We start from the raw sequence: 23,616 nt of genomic DNA, 5'->3' as shown, positions 1-23,616 counted from the left end.
TTTATTGAAAGTTCCAAGAAAAGATGATACTCATACAGAATGAGTAGATGAATTAGAAAAAAACTTTTTGTTTTTCGAAGATCGATTCAATAAAGATCGATTCTTTGGTACCGCTTAAAGCAGTGGATCGATCCCTATGCCGTTTAGAAAATCGATTCGTCAAGATCGATCTTTTTATAAAGATCGCCCATTTCGGTCTTTTTTCCATTAATGCAAAGTTCAAATTTATCTTTTGTCGGTGGCGATTTGAATTCACCAGTTCATCCGGCTTCAGTATCTCATGGTACACCATACCTTGCCCACACAAAGCATCGTCTTTCGTCCGAAACGTCATTGCATAACTCGAGAACTAATCAAGCAAATGGAATCAAATTTATCATATGGAGGCTCTAGAAAGGCAATAAATGTTTATATGGTGGTTCGACATTCCTTCCCCTCTCGAAGGGGGAAGGGGCTGCCATACAAATAAAACTAAAATTTCTGCATAAATCAAGAATTAATCGAACAAATGGAACCAAATTCGGCATGTGGAAGTTCTATGGGTTCTAGGGGTTCCCTTCTGTTATCCATGAATGTTAGTTCTATTCATAACAAAAAATCCATTCTTTTTATTTTTTTTATTTAAATCGTTTATTTTTACAGGCTCAGTTACATAGGTTTAAAGGAGCCGAACTCCTTACTGTATTGTTACTAGTATATATACATTTTTCCTTAATTCTAATGTTAATAATATAGGAAACCGATTACTCGCGGTCGACTCGAGTTTAGAAGGTGACATATTTTCTTCAGGAAAAGAAGGGGATATGTTGACAATGATCACACTCACACTCTCAATCACACTCAATTCTTAAACCTATCTTATATCTAATATGTATTTACATTTCATCTTATTCTTAAGAAGGGATCCGATCTCTCACAAAGGAAAAGGAAAAGGAAAAACTAAGGGTATAAGGACAATCACACACGAAGATCGATAGCTTTAAGGAATACATATATTTGGGACATGTAATCAAGGTCTAACCGAGCCAACACGTCTCTCACCGGCACCATGGGCTGCCTTCCTCGGGCCCGAAGGGTGACTACTAAATTCGATCTGGCGATAAGATACAGCTCGCACGACCAAACAACGTGCTCGATGTCGTGGTAACCTTGGCCACAAACACAAAGATTGTTGTCGGCAAGATTAATACGAAAGAGTAGCGCATCTAACGAACAGTGATTGGACATGAGTCGGGAGAAGGTGCGAATAAAGTCCCGACTCAAGTCCAGACTTTTGAACCATGGTTTGAGGCTAACCTTAGGGATAATCGAGTGGAGCCACCGGCCCAATTCATCTTCGTTCCATTTGCGTTGCCTGTTAACTATAGTATTTTTGCGGACTAAAGAATAAAATTCATTGAAGGCGATTTGACGCTGATAAGTATCGCCTTCAATTGCACCTACCTTTGCTAATGAGTCAGCATTATCCGGAATTGAGCAATGTGAAGGGACCCAGACAAAGGTAATGACATAACAGCGTCAAAATCCATTCTTGGCGGGACGAAGTTTGCCGGATCAGCTAGTGTCAAGTAAAAAAAAATGACAAATATGTCAAAACGAAGGAATGTATACAACCCTGCAACATCTTAGATATGAATCGGACAATTTCAACTCGCACACCTGTTAAAACCTCAGTTTTCAAACCATCTAATTTTGGCAACCTGGGCAGATCGTGTGGAGAACATATTTCCTATCGCGCCCCACATAAAGAAAACTGGAAAATCTCTCCCCTTTCTGCTCCACATGTTTGTTTAGTTTTCCTTTTTCAAAAGAAATATTTCCCCTTCCCATGGTACATCCTCTACCGGAACAAACCTTTTCAGCGGAATTTGTTTCAATGTTTCGGAAATCGTATCATGAATAGACTTGGAACATTCTTCTTTGTCTCTCCTTCACTCTCTCTCTCCTGGTCCTTCTTTGTCACTCTCTGATGGTGATGATGATGATTGTTTCGGATTTTAATGTGTCATTTTATCGCCGCCTCGGGTCCTTTTCCAGTGTTAAGAAGCTGAATTGAAGGAGCAAGTGATTTCCACTCACAGCAGAGTCAGACGCGCTTGATCATAATAAGCGCGGGGTACATGACGAAGATGAATGACGACGAAAAAGAGAGATAGAGAGCGGGGGCGTGTGGATTCCTTTCTGTTGCTGCTGCTTCTCTATCGTTGACGTATTGTTTTCTCCAGTCCCGGAGAGAGGGGTGCTCGATGCTCGGTTGGCGGCATTTCCCCTCTTTTTCCACGTCGAATGATGTAATAATTTTCCGATGTAATGTGAATGGGTGGAATGCGGAGCACGAAGCAGCAGAACAGAGCGTTCTGGTTTGTGCCGTGATTAATTTAAATCACGTGTGTATGCGATTAAGATTTTTAATATATGGCACACCTGTGCACAAAATATACGCAACAAAATGTAAGCGTAAAGTACTAGAAACTTTATTATTTACTGTTGCTTAACTCGTTTAGTTATTAAAATAATGATGTCGTGCCAACAAGTTATAATCCGTACAAATGTCATGATGGCGGAACCATATGTGTACACTTGTGTCTCGGAGTCTACACGTGCCACAATACACAGGAGGCTTGTGTCAAGATCGATTTATTCAAAGCCGAGTTACTCCGCGGTCTAGATATGGGCAACGAGCGTTAATTTTGCGGATTAGTCATTTTGCTTTCACAACTCTAGTTTTTTGTAAAGGATATTTCCATTTCCAAATGTTTCCCCTAAATGGATGGCTGGCGTTGCGAGAATGAAAACATTTTGATTCTTTCCTAGGATCGTAACACAAATAGACGCAAAAGCATTGGGGGTAACATTAGTGTTTGCCTACTCATTCACATAATTGTTCGGTTCGATACATAGTTTCCATGGATGCAATTGAAGGATGCTTCCTTTCCCAGTGATGGATTTCCTTTTGTGTAGCACAATTAATCAATGCCAAAAAAGCATTGCGATCGATTGTGTTCAATTGATTCGTCCGATGCGACCCAATCAGCTAGTCATGCATTTTTCACGAAAAAAAAAGTTTGCATTTAAATTAAACCACAGCATGCATATATATTGAACTTTTTGCGCGAACCCGTGCCGGGCGTTTTATCGTTTCGCTGGACTCCATCATAAATGTATTCGAACTTCAACATTGCCAATTGATTTTATGAATTATTTATTATCGGGAGGAATTCATCTCTGTTGATTGGGGGGACCAGGGAGCTTTCAACGAGGGGATGATGCATAATTTAAATTATAGCGAGACATCGGGTGCCCAAGGCCATGGATGTATTTCCACAAGTTTTCCGGGAAATCTTACCCTGTCATGAAAAAACTATAATTTAGGAAGAGAGAAGGAGTTCTTCTCGGTGCTATGTTATGTAAAAATATACGACTAATGGGTGCTCCCGCAAATGGAAAATACTCTGATATATCGTTCGTTTGCAGATGAAAATAATGAAAACGAATAATTCAATAACGCGCCATATATACGGTCTTACCGTTTCCGTTCCGTTGCCTCCAGAAGGGGGTTGTCCAATCTTGTATCAACGAAGCATATTGTGCTTCGATATTGGCGCACCAACAAATAAATAACAGCCATAACAATGACGTGATCAACATATCACAATTGTGAAATTGGGGAAAATCCGCCGCTGGACACAAAGATTCAAGTGAATCCCATACCCACCCGCATCGTCCGATTTTCCCACACATTAAACCCAACCAACGGAAGAACAGCAGCAGCAGCGTATGTTGCCACGGTTTTGTGTGTCCATTCCTGCTTCTTCACAACATTCTAGCGTAGCCCCATTCCCATTCCCATCTGGGGTGGAATCCACACATAGTAGAATCATTTTCAGCCCCGCCAGATTCTACGCTGCTGCTGCTGCCGCACGTGTTTGCTTTAATGAGCTGAAGTTTGCGAGCAAATATATACCCACCACCAAACCACCATCATCATCCCCGGTCCAGGGTACAGACGTGAGGCAGGAGGACAGATTCATGAATGTTTTCTCATTGCTCGACTTACGGCCCGGTCGTCGTATGTGGGATAGGGTGATAAAAAATCCACTATGTCAGCAGCGTCCCAGCAGCAGAGGAGGCAAACCGTACCATTTATAGAGAGTAGAACTCTGGGAATCGATTTTCGCACTATATGTAGCCGGGGGATACGTTACGGAAGGGGTTTTCGGAGCAGCGGGGTTTGTATACACAATATTTGTGTCATGTTTTCCGGAACGGTCTAGGACATTTTGACCGGTAGGATCGTTAAAAGAAAACTCATGTGAAGCACCCGGGTTTGTGTGCTCCGGATCGGAACATTTGGTTCTCAACAGGAATAAAAGTTCTGAAAGTTTGGATGAATCTGGATTTTTGAATTAGAATTGATCATTTTGTCCATTGATGTTATATGGTGCTGTTCGTCGCAGAACCACAGGATGAATTCAGGTTTAGGAAACAGTATTTACGAATATTGGCACTTATGTGAATATATATTATATATTAGAGTGCCAATGAATGTATCGGAAAAAATCGACCCTAAAATTTCTAAAAGTTATCCTATACAAAATGTTCACCACCTCGAAAAAACACCCTATGCCAAATTTCAGCTCAATCGGACTTAGGGGAGAGTGGCGCAAAGCGGTCAAAGTTTGAGTTTTTTTTAAAATCGAAAAATCACCCAAAGGAAATCTGGGTTTCCGAAAAAAAAATTTTGATGCCAAACGTCTTAAAATGGCATGAAACGTCGAGATCTAGTATCATCTCAAAAAAAATTTTGTCAAAAATCGACACTGGGACTAACTTTTTTTCGGAATACGAAACCAAAAGTATGGTTTTGGGTGCCAATAAAAATAGTTATCTCGATTTTTCATTCGGAGCTTGCTACGAAATGTTGATTTGCACGATAATACAGGTCGGACTCGATTATATACAGCATCGATTATATGTGATTCGATTATATACAATTTTGGACTCGATTTGGACTTTTTTGAATGCTCTAATTCAGCGCTCCTGTGTCAAAGAAGGCCTTCGAATGTTTCGAAACATATAAATGAAATTGCCTTTTACATGATTTATAGTAGTTTGATAGTATATTTTTACGAAATCACATGTTTTAAAGGATTATAAAATACACCTTCTATTTGTGTCAATGCGCCCCTCATTCGAGCTAACTTTTAATCGATCACCAGATGATTATTTGGCACGTATTCAGACCTTTTCTGGATTACAACACTTATAAATATTGTAAACATCATGCTTGCTCACCATTTGTATCGGATTTACATAGCTAAACCATTAAATTAACGCATTTTGATGAACTCAATTCTGATCATGAGTTGTCCAATTCAATAATGTTGTTTTGTCCACATGATTTCTATGGCAACCGCTTGGCGCGCTGCAGTTTGTTTATGTTTGTTTATGGTGTGCTTCGCGCATAGCAGAAGTATGGTTTTTCTGTGTTGATTGTGTTGAGGTGAACACTTCTAAAATGCCCAAGAAAAGGCAATATTCTGAAGAAAGCCTAAATTATGAATGAATCAATATAATGACAGTAAACTCAAGCAATGATAAATGCAACATCTAATTGTGAATTCGAATGTTTTCATTCAAAAATGGAGATTTCTAAAACCGGACAAACCATGATCATTTTTTTGGGCAACCCATGATCAGAGGTGGTCAAACCATGATCATAATTCTTCTTTAAGGAAAATCGTTAAAAAACATAAAAATTTGAATAATTTCAACACCTTATAGTAGTATTAGCAACTAGAGACTTGGGGCTTTTCAACAAACCCAAACTCGTATCGATTATGTGTGATTTTCATGAAGAAAAATTGATTTGCATTTACTAGTTGCGTAAAAACACCCCAAATTGGACAAACCAAGATCATTTACCCTATACAGTTTGAAAAAAAATATTTTTTTTATGTTTCAAATATGACTTATTTCAAGAAGAAATGTAACCTTTCAACGTTAAGGTGTAATTTAAGTGACTAATTCATATACAGTGTGGTGAAAATCGTGTTTTTTTTGTAGATTTTGCTTGAATTTTCACCAAGAATTAATTATATCGATATTGCAGCCAAATTAAGATAGATAGAAGTTGGGTGTCAAAGAACAAATTGTAGAGCGGTTAGAGAGCTTCCATTTGATTGATAGAAACAATCCAGTTTAATAAAAAAATCAGGATGACATTAATAATACTACATTAACAATTACTAACTTCCAAAATGTTATTAAAATCCATTAATTTAGATGTTCCACTACTATATCCTGTATCAAATTTTCTCATTTTTCAAATGAAAGCAACAGAATCGTCTTCCGTAGCGTACTTTATATTGTAGAGCCAGTTCGAGGCAACAGAGTCCGAAACAAAAAAAAAGTTCTATAACTCTGTCATTGTTGAAATTCGAACATATGCGTAGAAGGATTTTTTCCATCAAATATGATCGTCTGTCACCCTCTGAGAGAATCTGGATGATTTTTTTTTCATATGAGAAAGGTATTTTTTGACTTTAAGACGACGAATAAAAAAATATTTTTTTTGATTCGATTATATACAGGATTCGATTATATACAGGATTCGATTATATATGAGGGGCTTAGAATGAAAGGGGTATATGTGATTTGATCGAATTCTCTACATCGACTCTCTCTTTTGGTCATAACTTAGCTGCAAATACATTCCCAGCTGTATTTGACAATGTGGAAGATAGGTCAGAACCACATCTATCGGATACTATAGCAAACTTAAATTGGAACGTTTTTGCAGTTGAGTTATTATTCACTAAAGAAAAAGTTGATGGAGAGAAATCGAGCAAGTCACTTACACCCCTTGCAGTCTAAGCCCTTCATATAGTGAAAAGAAATCAGAAACTGTATATAATCGAGTCCGCGCTGTATACCCTATGCAAAATATTAGCTCATTCGGATTTCATTTACTGGTGTCGCAGACGTTAAAATTTGAGTTTTTTGAAAACCATAAAATCACCGGAAATCGGGGTTTTAAACAAAAATCTTAAAATTGGATGACACGTCGAGATTTACAGTTATCTAAAAAAAATTGTCAAAAATCCATTTTTCAGGCGGAAAAACGTTCCAAAAAAACATATTTTTTGACAAAAAAATTCGAGATAACTGTAAATCTCGACGTTTTATGCAATTTGAAGACGTTTGGCATCAATTTTTTTTTTCGAAAACTCCGATTTCCTTTATCTCCCCCCTTGGGTGATTTTTAAATTTTCAAAAAACTCGTGCTTTGACCGCTTTGCGCCACTCTCCCTTAAGTCCGATTGAACCTCGATTTTCGGTGATTTTTCATTTTTCAAAAAAACTCAAATTTTAACGTTTGTGACCAGTGAATGAAGTCCGAATGAGCTAATATTTTGCATAGGGTATATTATCGTTCAAATCAACATTTCGTAGCAAGTTCCGAATGAAAAATCGAGATAATTATTTTTATTGGCACCCAAAACCAGGGTCAGAAATCTTAAAAGGTGAAAAATGAAGACCGACTCTACTCTCAGTAGCTTCGCTTCGACCAAAACTGCTTCGGCAGTCGCCCACAACAAAAAGTGACTTGACTAGAAAATGAATTGACTAGCGTTGACTAGCGTTGAGGATGACTGGTGAACTAGTCCAGTCAGTGGTTATTTAAACTGACACGACTAATGAATACAAATCTGCCTCTTCATTCAACTGACTTCAATCCACATTTCTACTCCCCTAGGAACGAATTTTTTAAAGAGAAACGAAAACATTTCTGATGCAAAATAGAAGCTACCCCATCAATGGACGGTTTATTGTCTACCCATCGTGAACTCAAACCAACGAACTTAGACATTCACCGGAAATCGGGGTTTTTAAAAAAATCTTAAAATTGGATGACACGTCGAGATTTACAGTTATCTCAAAAAAAATTGTCAAAAATTCATTTTTCAGGCGGAAAAACGATCAAGTACCTAAAAACATATTTTTTGACAAAAAAAATTCGAGATAACTGTAAATCTCGACGTTTTATGCAATTTGAAGACGTTTGGCATCAAATTTTTTTTTTTCGAAAACTCCGATTTCCTTTAATTCCCCCCTTGGGTGATTTTTAAATTTTCAAAAAACTCGTGCTTTGACCGCTTTGCGCCACTCTCCCTTAAGTCCGATTGAACTGAAATTCGGCATAGGGTGTTTTTTCGAGGTGGTGAACATTTTTTATGGGATAACTTTTAGAAATCCGAGATGACCATTTTCATTGGCACCCTAATATACCCCCATTCCACGCCAAACCGATATAGTGGCTCCAGATTTTCGTCAAAAGTAGTAATTTTGTTCTTTATCGCAAAACATTAGACCCGTATTTTTTTTTATTAGGATACCCATTTCCATTTTGGGGTGGTCCGAAAAATCTCTTTTTTTATTTTTTCCAAAAATGACTTTTTTCATATCTTTCGAACCACTGAACCGAACCGATTCAGATGATCGATGATCGACATATCAAATTGAAGACAATAAGCTAGCCTTGTATCAAAAAGTTTCGAACTTGCAGAAAATATGGATTTAATTTTCGTAATTACACCCATAGCTCACTATACGGTCGCTCTTTATACGGCATTTCGCTATATCGACCCTCTTCAATTAAGGCACGTTTTCGATTTACGGCCTAAAATGTTTCGCTATAGCGGCAAAATTTTTTTTTTCGATTTCTATATATCGATATAACGATATGTATGCATAAAATTAAAATTTGTTATTGTATTTTTGTAATAAACCGCCGAAACGATTATCAATTTCGGAGACTGATAAAAAGAGTTGTTGATAATCAGTCACGCTGGGAACTAAACTAAATCTAAACATTGAGCTTAAATTTTGCATAGCGTAGTTTTTCGTAGGAATCAACATTTTTAAGAAAGTCCCGTTTGAAAATTCGAGATGGCCATTTTCATTGGCACTCTAGTATAAATAAACATATTTTATGTAACACTAGCTGACCCGGCAAACTTCGTCCCGCCCAAAATTTGTATTTTGTTATCAATACCTTCAAACATCCCCATTTTCTTACTATGAGCAAGTTCATGAGTCCAATCACAGAACTGTATATCTAACAAAACACATCATTATAATATCAGATTATTTTCAGACACAACTCTAGTTCAAGATTTTTCAATCACTTGCAAATAACATGTTTCTCCGTTACATGGAATAAATGTTTGATACAGAAAATATGATAGAATGAAGACAGCCCTAAATCGGACAATTCCTTCCTCGCGTTCTGCTCTTATCAACACATTCGGCGATCCTTTTTTTTGGTATCGATAGAAGAAGATATAGGAGTGCGTTTCATCACATTAAAATCCATTTTTTTTTTCTGTATTATAGTGACTTTCAACGCTTCTGGCTGGTTCGTCACTTTTACCTTCCATTTTGGAAGAATGTCGGGAGTGAGAATTGAACTCGTGATCTTGAGCGTGAGAAGTATGGATGTTACCTCCACGCCAGATCGGCTCCATTTTATTAAAATCCATTTCCAGTTTCGAACAAAGATCAATTTCGCTAGCGCAAACATCAAATGGACTAACAGCACTTGCCACTATGTAATTGTAGAACATCTTCTTCTTCTTCAATGGCACTAACGTTCCTAGAGGAACTTCGCCGTCTCAACGTAGTATTACTTGCGTCATTTTTATTAGTACTTAGATGACATTTCTATGCCAAGTAACACGCCTTGAATGCATTCTGAGTGGCAAGCTCTAGAATACGCGTGATCACAGTGCAAGTCGGAGGAAATTTCTTTGACGAAAAATTCCCCCGACCAGAACGGGAATCGAACCCGAACACCCGGCATGTTAGTTGTGACGCTAACCACTCGGCCAAGGGAGCACAATTGTAGAACATACGGGAATTTAATTTTCCGAATTTTCCCTTTTTCCTTCAGAGTTTTCCGACAGTTTTCAATTGTCATGTTTGGTTGGAATATTTTTGGTTGAAATATGTGTAATATTTTTATGGGACCCCCTCTCCATTCCAGAGGAGGGAGGGGTGTCATACCATTATAGAAACATTTCTCATACCCAAAAACCACTCAAATCCGAAATTGTGCTTGATTAGTTCTCGAGTTATGCAGAAGTTTGTGTTTTATTTGTATGGCAGCCCCCCTTAGAGAGGGGGGAGGAGTGTATTCACCATAAAAACGTTTCGTGCCCCGTAAAATTAATTTTCCGAATTTTCCCTTTTTCCTTCAGAGTTTTCCGACAGTTTTCAATTGTCATGTTTGGTTGGAATATTTTTGGTTGAAATATGTGTAATATTTTTATGGGACCCCCTCTCCATTCCAGAGGAGGGAGGGGTGTCATACCATTATAGAAACATTTCTCATACCCAAAAACCACTCAAATCCGAAATTGTGCTTGATTAGTTCTCGAGTTATGCAGAAGTTTGTGTTTTATTTGTATGGCAGCCCCCCTTAGAGAGGGGGGAGGAGTGTATTCACCATAAAAACGTTTCGTGCCCCGTAAAACCTTCACATGCCAAATGTGGCTCCATTTGCTTGATTAGTTTTCGAATTATGCAGAAATTTGTGTTTCATTTGTATGGCAGTCCCCCCTTAGAGAGAGGGGTGGGGAGTCTAACCTTCATAGAAACATTCATTGCGCCCTAAAATCTCCACATGCCAAATTTGGTTTCATTCGCTATACTAATTCTCGTGTAATGCAGAAATTTGTGTTTCATTTTTTTGGCAGCCCACCCTTAGAGAGGGGAGTGTAGAGTCTAATCATCATAGAAACATTTATTGCACCCTTAAACCCACATATGCCGTTTGCTTGGATAATTTTCGAGTAATGCAGAAATTTGTGTTTAATTTGTATGGAAGCCCCCCCTTTAAGAGGTGGGAGAGGTCTCAAACTATCACGAAAACCTTCCCCGGCCCCAAAAACCCCTTTCCGAGTCCATAAGAATCAGACAGACAGAAATCTATTTTATATATATATATATATATATATATATATATATATATATATATATATATATATATATATATATATATATATATATATATATATATATATATATATATATATATATATATATATATATATATATATATATATATATATATATATATATATATATATATATATATATATATATATATATATATTATATATATATATATATATATATATATATATATATATATATATATATATATATATATATATATATATATATTATATATATATATATATATATATATATATATATATATATATATATATATATATATATATATATATATATATATATATATATATATATATATATATATATATATATATATATATATATATATATATATATATATATATATATATATATATATATATATATATATATATATATATATATATATATATATATATATATATATATATATATATATATATATATATATACATATATATATATATATATATATATATATATATATATATATATATATATTTCATTTTTGTATATATAGATGAATATATATATATATATATATATATCTTGTTGAAAGGAGCGAATTTCTTCAATTCGATGCCCAGAAATATTAAACGAGCAGCAACAATAGCGAGTTCAAAAAATTGTGTATCATACATGTTAAATCTGTGTCATAAATTAGCAAAAGTGTTTATATGTTTAGTATTTTTTTCAGATGCATTAGCCTATGTTCGTATTGATGATGATGGATGTTTTTTCTACATTATTGTTGTTCAAATTAAGTTGAATAAAATACATAGAAGAGTAGTCTTCAATTGTCTGAGCCACGCGTGCGTTTCTGTAGGCATAGACAATCTAAATTTTGAACCACTGGCGAAACCGGTGTACAATGAAATCTTCTAGGATCTACAGTGGAAACCGGAATCGAACTCGGGATAGCCCCTCAGAATACTCATAAACTATCGCATTAGCAGATGGTTATGTCAAGTTTTTTTTCTGTACTGTGACAGATCTCAGAGTGAGTTACTGGTAGAAACTTTAAGATATCGGGTTTAATTCCCGATCAGTCAAGGATCTTCCCGGGTTGGAAATTTTCTTGACAAGCCTTGACAATTCAATTTTTCAGTTTTCGCCTATTGCCCATTGTTCTATTGATAGCAAATTTATGTCTGCAACAAAACCAGTCCGTTTTGTTTTGCATACTGGTTTTCATGTATATCCGTATATCCGTATAATCCATATATCCGTGTATATCCGTGAATTCATAATTATCTAAAAGATAAATCGTTCTGCTGAAATCTTTGTAGGGGTATGAGGTGGGACCATCATCATCATTTTAAAGTTGCATTGCTTCATTATGATCAACATTAGCGCAAATGTCATCCTTGTTGAAGGCAGTTTTGCGATTGGCATGCGAACCCAAATAACTCACAACATTCCAGCATGACATTCACTATGGTTTAGCTTGATATTCCCCAAATTATTATTGTGGCGCAAAACCATAACGCCTGCTTCGCCATAGCGTCAGTTGAATGCATTGATGCAATGTCAAAGGCACCAACGAAGCCCTTATGATGACGGAAAACGAGCGATATCAACTGAAAAAATCAGAATATTTGCTTCAGCAAAGATCCATTATTCATACCCTAGCTCTTCCGCTGCCTCCCTTTTTATTTATATTTATGATCGCGGCTGCATAAATTGTACCACCAAACAATCGTCCATCATAGCATTAAAATATTAGGTGATTATTGCATCGCGACAGGGTCAATGCACACGGGAGCAGATACAATTGGGGTTTCATCGTAGCGTAGCTAACGTCAGAAAAAAAAATCGTGAAAATTCATTATTTTCCGACCTTCCAGACAGGGGTCCCCCTTAACACTTTCATTTCGTGGGAGGCCCCGTCACCCAAATGTGATTGACACTTTTCTCGTTCAATTTGAATAGAATTTTTAAACGGAGTTTGATAGAATAGGCACTTAAATATAAATATGGGATATGTAGAGGAATAAAAAAACATAAAAATATAGTTTTTATGCTATACTTTTAAACGGTTTTATTTAGCATGACCTATTGTAAGTATGTTTGTATGTTTTTCTGTAAGGTGTGGGTATCAAATGAAAGGGCTTGAATAGTAGGATACAGTTTTTTATGAAAAATGCAAATCCAAAATGGCAACTTTTTTTTTTCAATTCATCAATATGGGTATCAAATGAAATGGCTTGTTTAGTAGAACATAGTTGTTTGTGAAAATGCAAATCCAAATTGGCGTTATATATTGTTTTTCAAAACCCCATCAATATGGATATCAAATGAGAAGACTTGACTAGCAGAACACATTAGATTTTTTTTCCAAAATATATATTTTTATCAAGGCTCATGTGGCGTTAGCCTGACGGGGCCGGGAGTTCAATATTTTGACAGTTTTTCTTATTATCTATGTTAGTAATATGTAACCGATTACTCGTGGTCGGCTCGAGGTTAGTATTACAAGTGTTCTCGTAATTGGGATGTTGCTGTCTCCAATGCTCTGTACGTTTGCCCGACACGGGATACTTCCTATTGGGATGCAGCTGACCATTAATCAGCAACGCCCGCCTAGTCTGTACCCCATATCTAACGTGGTGCATCATTAGATCATCCAAATTGAAAATGACTAATTACTTTTATTCATACAACTCCTGTATAGAACAATTCCATTCCAAACCCTCTACCCTCTACGATTTTTTTAAACTTGGTACAAATGATGGAAACTACCTAAAATTTCAATTATCATAATTATATGACAAATTTAAATTACGACTGATTCTTTAAACGGGCGTAATTAAAATGATTCATCTTTCTTTCAGAAAATTGTTATTCAAAAATCAGATGTCTGAATGAAATATGATGTTTGACAAAGTTATTGGGAAATCAATAAACCGTTTGAGAAAAATCACATTTTGAATGCATTGTTTAAAATCATTCTCGAAAATTAAATTTAATATTAAAAACAGGAAGTGGGTTATATCTATGGTATAACCGCAAGGGTGACGTAGGACTATCGTTGATTTAGAGACCATTTGTTCGAAGTTGAATCTAAATCCATTCTGAATGAATGAATAAATGAATATTTGGGGGACTTTGAAAACGAGAGCGTTACGTTGGAGGCACAAGGTTTTATGCATCCAATATAGGATACGAAAAACCTTGTTCTGAAGAATAATCTTCAGAAGCTAACCTGCTAACTGTACTTGATTGACAAATCACAAACCCAAATGTATTATATGGATATTTTATGGATAGAAAACATTAAAATAAACTCTTTCGCTTGAATGTAATTTTCAATTCCAAGGGGAACTGGCAGATTATTTTCCAGCAACGATTAGATATTTCCACATTTTACTCGATACTGGAAGCCCACCAGTGGTTAATACTAACTCGATAACCACCTGTTAATAGTACTTGATTGAAAAATATTTGGTCACAGTGTTACACGGATAGAAAACATTCAAATAAACTCTTTCACATGAATGTATTTTTGAATTCCCAGAGGAACTGGCAGATTATTTTCCAGCAATGATTAGATCTTTCCGGAACTTTCTCGATGCTGAATGGCATCCAAACGGAAAGAATTCTGCGCGTGTATGTGTCGATCCTTCGCCGTCCACCTCCTCCAGCACGTTAGGCAACGATGTTGTCTTGTCGATGTCCTCACGAAAAATGAATGTGTCTCAAAAAAGGAAGGTCTTGTATTATAGAGACTTTAAACTTTTGCAGTTCATTCGTCTCTAGCCTTGAGAAAGGCCCTTTGAAAACTCTACTCTACTCCAGTGCTACCATCTCCACCCTCTTGCCTTGAGATAGGCACTCGATCCCTCGCCGTCCAGCCCGTCCAGCAACGATGTTGTCCAGTCGGTGTCCACACAAAGAATGCCTGAAAATGAATGTGTCACTCGATCCCTCGCCGTCCAGCCCGTCCAGCAACGATGTTGTCCAGTCGGTGTCCACACAAAGAATGCCTGAAAATGAATGTGTCTCACCACCAGAATATCGCTTAAGTATGCTTTTTGTGTGTGATTGAATCGAGAGAAGGTGTGGTTTACGATGGCAATTTGGAAGGCAAACTAGAGGGGAATGAACTCTCTGAGCTCGGAACTTTCGGCGATTGAGCAATAATCGATTGCGGGCGCATACAATATTGGATACGGAAATATCCTACTGATGGGGAGGAATAATCTTCTGAAGTTATCCTGTTAATTGCGATTGATTGAAAAATCACAAAACCAAATGTATTTGGTCACAGTGTTACATGGATAGAAAACATTCAAATAAACTCTTTCACATGAATGTATTTTTAAATTCCCAGATGAACTGGCAGATTATTCTCAGTAACGATTAGATATTTCTACATTTTCCTCGATACTGGAAGCCCACCAGTGGTTAATGCTAATTCGATAACCATCTGTTAATAGTACTTGATTGAAAAATATTTGGTCACAGTGTTACATGGATAGAAAACATTAAAATAAACTCTTTCACATGAATGTATTTTTAAATTCCCAGAGGAACTGGCAGATCATTTTCCAGCAATGATTAGATCTTTCCGGAACTTTCTCGATGCTGAATGGCATCCAAACGGAAAGAATTCTGCGCGTGTATGTGTCGATCCTTCGCCGTCCACCTCCTCCAGCACGTTAGGCAACGATGTTGTCTTGTCAATGTCCTCACGAAAAATGAATGTGTCTCACTACCAGAATATTGCTTAAGTATGCTTTTTGTGTGTGATTGAACCGAGAGAAGGTGTGGTTTACGATGGCAATTTGGAAGGCAAACTAGAGGGGAATGAACTCTCTGAGCTCGGAACTTTCGGCGACTGAGCAATAATCGATTGCGGGCGCATACAATATTGGATACGGAAATATCCTACTGATGGGGAAGAATAATCTTCTGAAGCTATCCTGTTAATTGCGATTGATTGAAAAATCACAAAACCAAATGTATTTGGTCACAGTGTTACATGGATAGAAAACATTCAAATAAACTCTTTCACATGAATGTATTTTTAAATTCCCAGAGGAACTGGCAGATTATTTTCAGTAACGATTAGATATTTCCACATTTTCCTCGATACTGGAAGCCCACCAGTGGTTAATACTAACTCGATAACCACCGGGGAACCGTTTGTGGCATCACTCTCCTCCTGATGGATTCCCTTCTGGCCTAAGGTGCACAAACAGGTGACACCGTTCATTCGCGCTTTCATGATAAACGAAGAGCTTCACCACAACAGCGACAACATGCTCCAATCGCTGTTCAATTAGAACTGAGTGGATTTCCGAGCGGCGCTCGCTTATATACCGATTGGTGATTTCAATAGCCTGTTTTGAAAGCAATTTTAAGACTATTGAAACAAGTTTTGACGTAGGACTACGTCTTTCATTTCTATACCGGGGTGTAAAATCAAAGTTTCGAAAACGAAAGCGTTACGCCGGAGACCGAGATTTTGAGCGTTAATAGCTCCTAAACAACTGAACGAAATTGTATGATAAACACTTCATTCGAAAGATAAAATGTCTACACGTTCTATACTTGTTACTTTCTGATCCAAAAACTTGTTTCAATAGTCTTAAAATTGTTTTCAAAACAGGCTCTTGAAATCACCAATCGGTATATAAGCGAGCGCCGCTCGGAAATCCACTCAGTTCTAATTGAACAGCGATTGGAGCATGTTGTCGCTGTTGTGGTGAAGCGCCGCTCGGAAATCCACTCAGTTCTAATTGAACAGCGATTGGAGCATGTTGTCGCTGTTGTGGTGAAAGTCTTCGTTTATCATGAAAGCACGGATGAACGGTGTCACCAAGAGCCTGTTTGTGCACCTTAGGCCAGAAGGGAATCCATCAGTAGGAGAGTGATGCCACAAACGGTTCCCTGGGAAGATCTCGAAGCAGCCGCTACACACACACACATATACACGCGCGGAATTCTTTCCGTTTGGATGCCATTCAGCATCGAGAAAGATCCGGAAAATAATCTGCCAGTTCCTCTGGGAATTTAAAAATACATTCATGTGAAAAAGTTTATTTGGATGTTTTCTATCCATGTAACACTGTGACCAAATATGTTTCAATCAAGTGCTATTAACGGATGGTTATCGAGTTAGCATAAACCACTGGTGGGCTTCCAGTATCGAGGAAAATGTGGAAATATCTAATCGTTACTGAAAATAATCTGCCAGTTCCTCTGGGAATTTAAAATAACATTCATGTGAAAGAGTTTATTTTAATGTTTTCTATCCACGTAACACTGTGACCAAATACATTTGGTTTTGTGATTTTCAATCAATCGCAATTAACAGAATAGCTTCTGAAGATTATTCTTCCCCATCAGTAGGACATTTCCAATATCCAATATTGTATGCGCCCGCAATCGATTATTGTTCAGTCGCCGAAAGTTCCGAGTTCAGAGAGTTCATTCCCCTCTAGTTTGCCTTCCAATTTGCCATCGTAAACCACGCCTTCTCTGGATTCAATCACGCACAAAAAGCATACTTAAGCGATATTCTGGTGGTGAGATGCATTCATTTTTCGTGAGGACATCGACAAGACAACATCATTGCTGAGGGTGCTGGACGGCGAAGGATCGAGATCTGCCCTGAAACGCAAGCAGTTTATTTGATCCTGTGATGGAGCACAGAGAAGCCGATCCTTCAGGAGAAGAAAAGGTGACCATCGAAGCAGCCGCTACACACACACATACACGCACGGAATTTTCCCGTTTGGATGCCATTGAGCATCGAGAAAGATCCGGAAAATAATCTGCCAGTTCCTCTGGGAATTTAAAAATACATTCATGTGAAAGAGTTTATTTTAATGTTTTCTATCCATGTAACACTGTGACCAAATATGTTTCAATCAAGTGCTATTAACAGATGGTTATCGAGTTAGCATAAACCACTGGTGGGCTTCCAGTATCGAGGAAAATGTGGAAATATCTAATCGTTACTGAAAATAATCTGCCAGTTCCTCTGGGAATTTAAAAATACATTCATGTGAAAGAGTTTATTTGGATGTATTCTATCCATGTAACACTGTTACCAAATATGTTTCAATCAAGTTCTATTAACAGATGGTTATCGAGTTAGCATTAACCACTGGTGGGCTTCCAGTATCGAGGAAAATGTGGAAATATCTAATCGTTACTGAAAATAATCTGCCAGTTCCTCTGGGAATTTAAAATAACATTCATGTGAAAGAGTTTATTTTAATGTTTTCTATCCATGTAACACTGTGACCAAATACATTTGGTTTTGTGATTTTTCAATCAATCGCAATTAACAGAATAGCTTCTGAAGATTATTCTTCCCCATCAGTAGGATATTTCCGTATATTGTATGCGCCCGCAATCGATTATTGTTCAGTCGCCGAAAGTTCCGAGCTCAGAGAGTTCATTCCCCTCTAGTTTGCCTTCCAAATTGCCATCGTAAACCACGCCTTCTCTCGATTCAATCACGCACAAGAAGCATACTTAAGCGATATTCTGGTAGTGAGATGCATTCATTTTTCGTGAGGACATCGACAAAACAACATCGTTGCTGAGGGTGCTGGACGGCGAAAGATCGAGATCTGCCCTGAAACGCAAGCAGTTTGTTTGATCCTGTGAGGGAGCACAGAGAAGCCGATCCTTCAGGAGAAGAGAAAGTGACCATCGAAGCAGCCGCTACACACACCCATACACGCACGGAATTCTTTCCGTTTGGATGCCATTCAGCATCTAGAAAGATCCGGAAAATAATCTGCCAGTTTCTCTGGGGATTTAAAAATACATTCATGTGAAAGAGTTTATTTTAATGTTTTCTATCCATGTAACACTGTGACCAAATATGTTTCAATCAAGTGCTATTAACAGATGGTTATCGAGTTAGCATAAACCACTGGTGGGCTTCCAGTATCGAGAAAAATGTGGAAATATCTAATCGTTACTGAAAATAATCTGCCAGTTCCTCTGGGAATTTAAAAATACATTCATGTGAAGGAGTTTATTTGAATGTTTTCTATCCATGTAACACTGTGACCAAATACATTTGGTTTTGTGATTTTTCAATCAATCGCAATTAACAGGATAGCTTCTGAAGATTATTCTTCCCCATCAGTAGGATATTTCCGTATCCAATATTGGATGCATAAAACCTTGTGCCTCCAACGTAACGCTCTCGTTTTCGAAGTCCCTCAAATATTCATTCATTCAGAATGAACTCAGATTCAACAAATGATCTCTGAATCAACGATAGTCCTACGTCACCCTTGCGGTTATACCATAGATATAACCCACTTCCTGTTTTTGGATCAAAAAGTAACAAGTATAGAACGCGTAGACATTTTATCTTTCGAATGAAGTGTTTATCATACCATTTCGTTCAGTTGTTTAGGAGCTATTAACGCTCAAAATCTCGGTCTCCGGCGTAACGCTTTCGTTTTCGAAACTTTGATTTTACACCCCGGTATAGAAATGAAAGACGTAGTCCTATGTCAAAACTATTTTTTTGTCGTTTATAGTGAGTTCTTCTAACATATCGTTCAAGGCTTCACTTGCGTATAGTTCCTCAATATCCGAATCGGAATTCGATGAGATAATACATGAAACTTTTCTTCTAACGCTTCGCACTATTTCGTCGTCACTACTTCCCTCGCTCTTAGATTTACTATTACGCCGTCCGGTGAACATTTTGAGGATGAAAAAAGAAACACGTGCGTCTAAGAGAAAAAATTTTTTTGGAATAAATAGGCACCTATCCGAGTTGTGCAATTGTTATTCTCATTCTCAGAAAAAAAAACTTGTAACTTGCTTCTTCTTTTATCTTTTTATCTACCAAGCGCAAAGAACAATGAAAACGAATCACGTGAAAAGCCGGGTTGCCAAATGTGATATAGTTTATGACGATTATTTTTCCACAAAAGTGACATATGTTCTTGGTATGATGTATTCACAGAATCTTCGCAATCGGATGAACAGAACATTCTATATTCTCCAATAAAATTGTAGTTAATCATTGTCATCGAATATAGTTTATAGAGCCAGCATGTTCGGTTGAATTTCATTTTTATTATTATTGGCACCACTGTACAATTGGCTGAAAAATTGTTTTTTATAAGTTATCTAATCAACAGTCGGTTGATTTCATTCGGATTCAACAGAAAAGTAGTCCTGAATCGAACCCGAATTCATTATTATCATTGGCCGCTTATTTCTCTAACGCACCGAGAGTTAAATTTGGGTCTCGCATGAAACTCGACCGAATTGCGCTGGGCGACGAAAGTGTTAAGGCGATTCAATCACGTTGATCATAGACATGGAGACGTTCGTTAATCAACAAGAACCTTGCTTCTCCATCAATTTGCGTCCCTGCATCGCGTAGATATCACGATGCCATTTTTCTCAGTTTTTTTCAGTAAAATGAATTGTTTCACCCCGTTTTGCTATTGATACACGAATCCCAGTATCTGGTTTTTGTTAAATCTAGCGAACAGTAACGCGACGCAAATCACGTTTCCGGTCCAATATCTCCGATATTGGTCTTCCCGCCACTTTTCATCGAAATCGGCCATTCGGTTCGCTTCTCGAGCGTGCTACTCACAAGCATAGCCCATAAAATGCTCTAGTTTATTGCGTTCGATGTTGAGGTTAGGGCGCTCATGTTGGTCGCGGTCGGTGTGAAAAAAGAGCTTCCTCTTCAGCTAGGATGAAGCAGCAACGCGCGCGCTCGTGACATTTTACGCTGAATATCCCTCGCCTATTCTCTCCTAGTTGTTGTTATTGTTATCCTGGGGTATAGCGGTTTTTGGTAGACGTGACAACCAAACTCGGCGGTTGGCAGCGGTGGCCAATAAAAGGCCACTGAAATACCTCGTACTTTGGAATTTATTACTTTGTGCCTTCCACCCCACGGTGCGATGAGTGGTGCAAAAATGGGGCGCAATTTATACACAAATACCAAACAAACAAAAAACGGAGCAATCGATGATATTTTCCACGCATGAAGAAAATTGACATTTTATCTCATTTCCGTTATTTGCTTTCTCTTGTTTCTCGTTTTGATTTCGCAGATGGTGTTCCCAAATAATCGATAGAAGTATTTTCGAGAGAAAGAGAGAGGGAGAGTCCCCGGAAAAAGCAGGAGGAAAATTCAAGAAAAAGGTTACTGAATCTTCAAGGCACAGCATCCGAGCGTGACAGTGGAACCACATCAACTGCGGTAACGGCTACGTAACCGAAACTGCTACACTCGGGCGACAAGGAAGAATAAGAAGACTGTGTTTTTACTGTTTGTGTGTTGTTATATCGTGTTTCTCAAGCAAACAAGATCGTTTACAAGTGATAGTTGAAAACAAACAAACGAAAGCAGTGCCACACATTACTGGAGGTGGGAGTGATAATTTAGTGTTATTTTGCTACGCAAGTAAAAAGGTATCCCGCTTATATATACACACACATTGGTGGTGCGTCGCAAGGATCCAAACTGTTGTGACTTGGCGAAGGAAAACGCCCCTGACCACCCCTCGTTGTTCATAAGCAGCAGCAGTTTACCTGTTTTAAAAAAAGCACAAAAGAGCACCGGAGCACCGGTTCTCGTCGGTGTTGTGGATTTTGGTGTTCAATCGTCGTCCTCTGTAGGTAACTTATCGCGGGCAAGCTGGCTACCCACATACACCCCTCGGAATCGCTCGCCGTCGCACACCACGGCACGATGTCGATACCAAACGCTGCTGGGCAGCTCGAGGGCGCACTGGCGGCGCCCAAATACGGAACGCTCATTCCAAATCGAGTCTTCGTCGGTGGCATCAGGTAGGTTCCAGAGTTCAGCGTTTGTACTTAAATGCTTCTGTTTAATATTACGATTAGGACCAGATACCGCAACAGGGGTTGGTTTCGCACTCATGCGCAGCTGTCCAGGAGAGTGTTGGGTTATGTGATCTCGCTTTATAGTTGCAGTGCAAAATGTTTAATCCGATTAATCGTCAGCACTCATTACACATCGGAGTACAAGGGGATCCCTTATTACCCCTTGTTACAAAGAAACTAGCGTTGTAATTTATCCTCCTTGCGAATTGTTATTCTGTACATGCCATCTAACATACTACGACCACTTAGAACAACTTGTTAGTTATTCGGTTTGAATTCAAGTTTTAAATGATATTTAGTATGGTTTGCTAGAGCTCTTCTTCTTCTGTAGGAGCATTGTACCACTGCGACCATTAGTTTGATCTATTGTAATGCACTCCAGTTTGCTATGTATGCAGTGTCAGTTCGTTCTATCACTCAGGGAATAAGTGATAGTCGCACCAGGACTTTGCATATCCCCCCACGAAGGTATGACTTCCTTTATGAAGTTCCTTACCTGTTTTGGTTCAGCAGACCAAATCTCGTTAGGCATAATATAAACACTTCTCATCATTTTGCGCTATCCTCAAAAGAAACGCTTATGTTAATATTGCTGGCATTACTTTTTCATGCGCGAGGGAAGCGCAGCTTTCACCCTTAGTAGAGGAGGTTTTGCTACTGGAAAGCAAAACCTAATCACATACAAAATTCCAGAACGACATTTACTTTCTTGGTGACTAAACAAGCGAAATAAACTTTTTTTGTTAATAACAACCTCGAAAACAGTAGCCATGCTTCATTATGATCAATATTGGTGCAAATGCAATCCTAGTTGAAGGCAGTTTTGCGATTGGCACGCGAACCCAAACAACTTATAACATTCCAGTAAGACATTCAAGATGCTTGGTATTCCCCAAATAATTTTTTGGCGCTCAACTTTACCGCCTGCTTCGCCATAACGTCAGTTTAATGCATTGATGCATTCTCAGAGGCACCAACGAAGCCCTTTTGATGACGGAAAACAAACAATGTTAACAGCTTGGAAAAAGACTGAATTATGTCACACAGCTTGTTCTCTGCTGTATCATCCATCGATGCGAATTCGCTGATGGCTTTGTCAAGAGCGACCGCCTTCACCACCAGCGGGGGGTTGATTTTGGTTGCTGCCTGGGTAACGGCGTTTACATTTTCGACCGACGCGCCGAAATCGCCTACTTCGATGTTATTCGATGTGGTGTCACTTGCGAAGGCTCGGTTCAGTGCGAGCGCTTTTCACTGCACCAAAATCGCGTGCAGCATTAGATGACGCTTGCCTCGGAATTTTATTGCCCCTGGCAATGCGTTCGTTTTTGCAGGACTCGAGCCAGCCTTCCTTTTCTTCTTGCTCATCACACACTACGCGAAGCGTCCAATTCATGACGCGGAAAGAAAAACACGATGTGAATAACGCGAAAAACGAACAGAAAAACCGACCGACGATATCCAAGTTGGATTACCACTGGTGGGGTCCAATCTTAGATCGAAGCGCAGCGAAAGCAAAGTGAACAGGATTGCTCAACAGTCCGATGCCGAATGAAAGTTTGCCTCAGCGAGATCCACTGTTTATACTATAGGCAAGTATTTCCCTTCATTTTTCTACCTTTTCCTTTGTTCACGGAGACTTTAAATCCTACGATTTCCCCTCCGTTGGTCGTCGATAAGTTGCTCGTTATTGACAGCTCTGTTTGGGAAAGCACACAAAATGGACAGAAC

General features: G+C 38.2%; 1 protein-coding gene across 5 annotated transcripts in view; it reads left to right on the top strand.

Annotated features, from left to right (window-relative positions):
- The window catches only part of LOC129770781 (protein boule), a 111,595-nt gene that overhangs the window by 63,390 nt on the left and 24,589 nt on the right, over nucleotides 1-23,616 (top strand). For all 5 annotated transcript variants that reach the window (XM_055773846.1, XM_055773850.1, XM_055773849.1 and 2 more), the window contains one exon: nucleotides 21,090-21,828. In XM_055773846.1, coding sequence (XP_055629821.1) covers nucleotides 21,731-21,828 — 98 coding nt within the window. In that variant the 5' untranslated portion in view covers nucleotides 21,090-21,730. The remainder of the gene's footprint in view (nucleotides 1-21,089; nucleotides 21,829-23,616) is intronic.

The sequence above is a fragment of the Toxorhynchites rutilus genome, chromosome 2 (genome assembly GCF_029784135.1).
Source record: "Toxorhynchites rutilus septentrionalis strain SRP chromosome 2, ASM2978413v1, whole genome shotgun sequence".
In the NCBI taxonomy this organism is placed as follows: domain Eukaryota; kingdom Metazoa; phylum Arthropoda; class Insecta; order Diptera; family Culicidae; genus Toxorhynchites; species Toxorhynchites rutilus.
The sequence above is the reverse complement of the archived record's forward strand: the minus strand, read 5'-3'. Positions and strand labels throughout refer to the sequence as shown.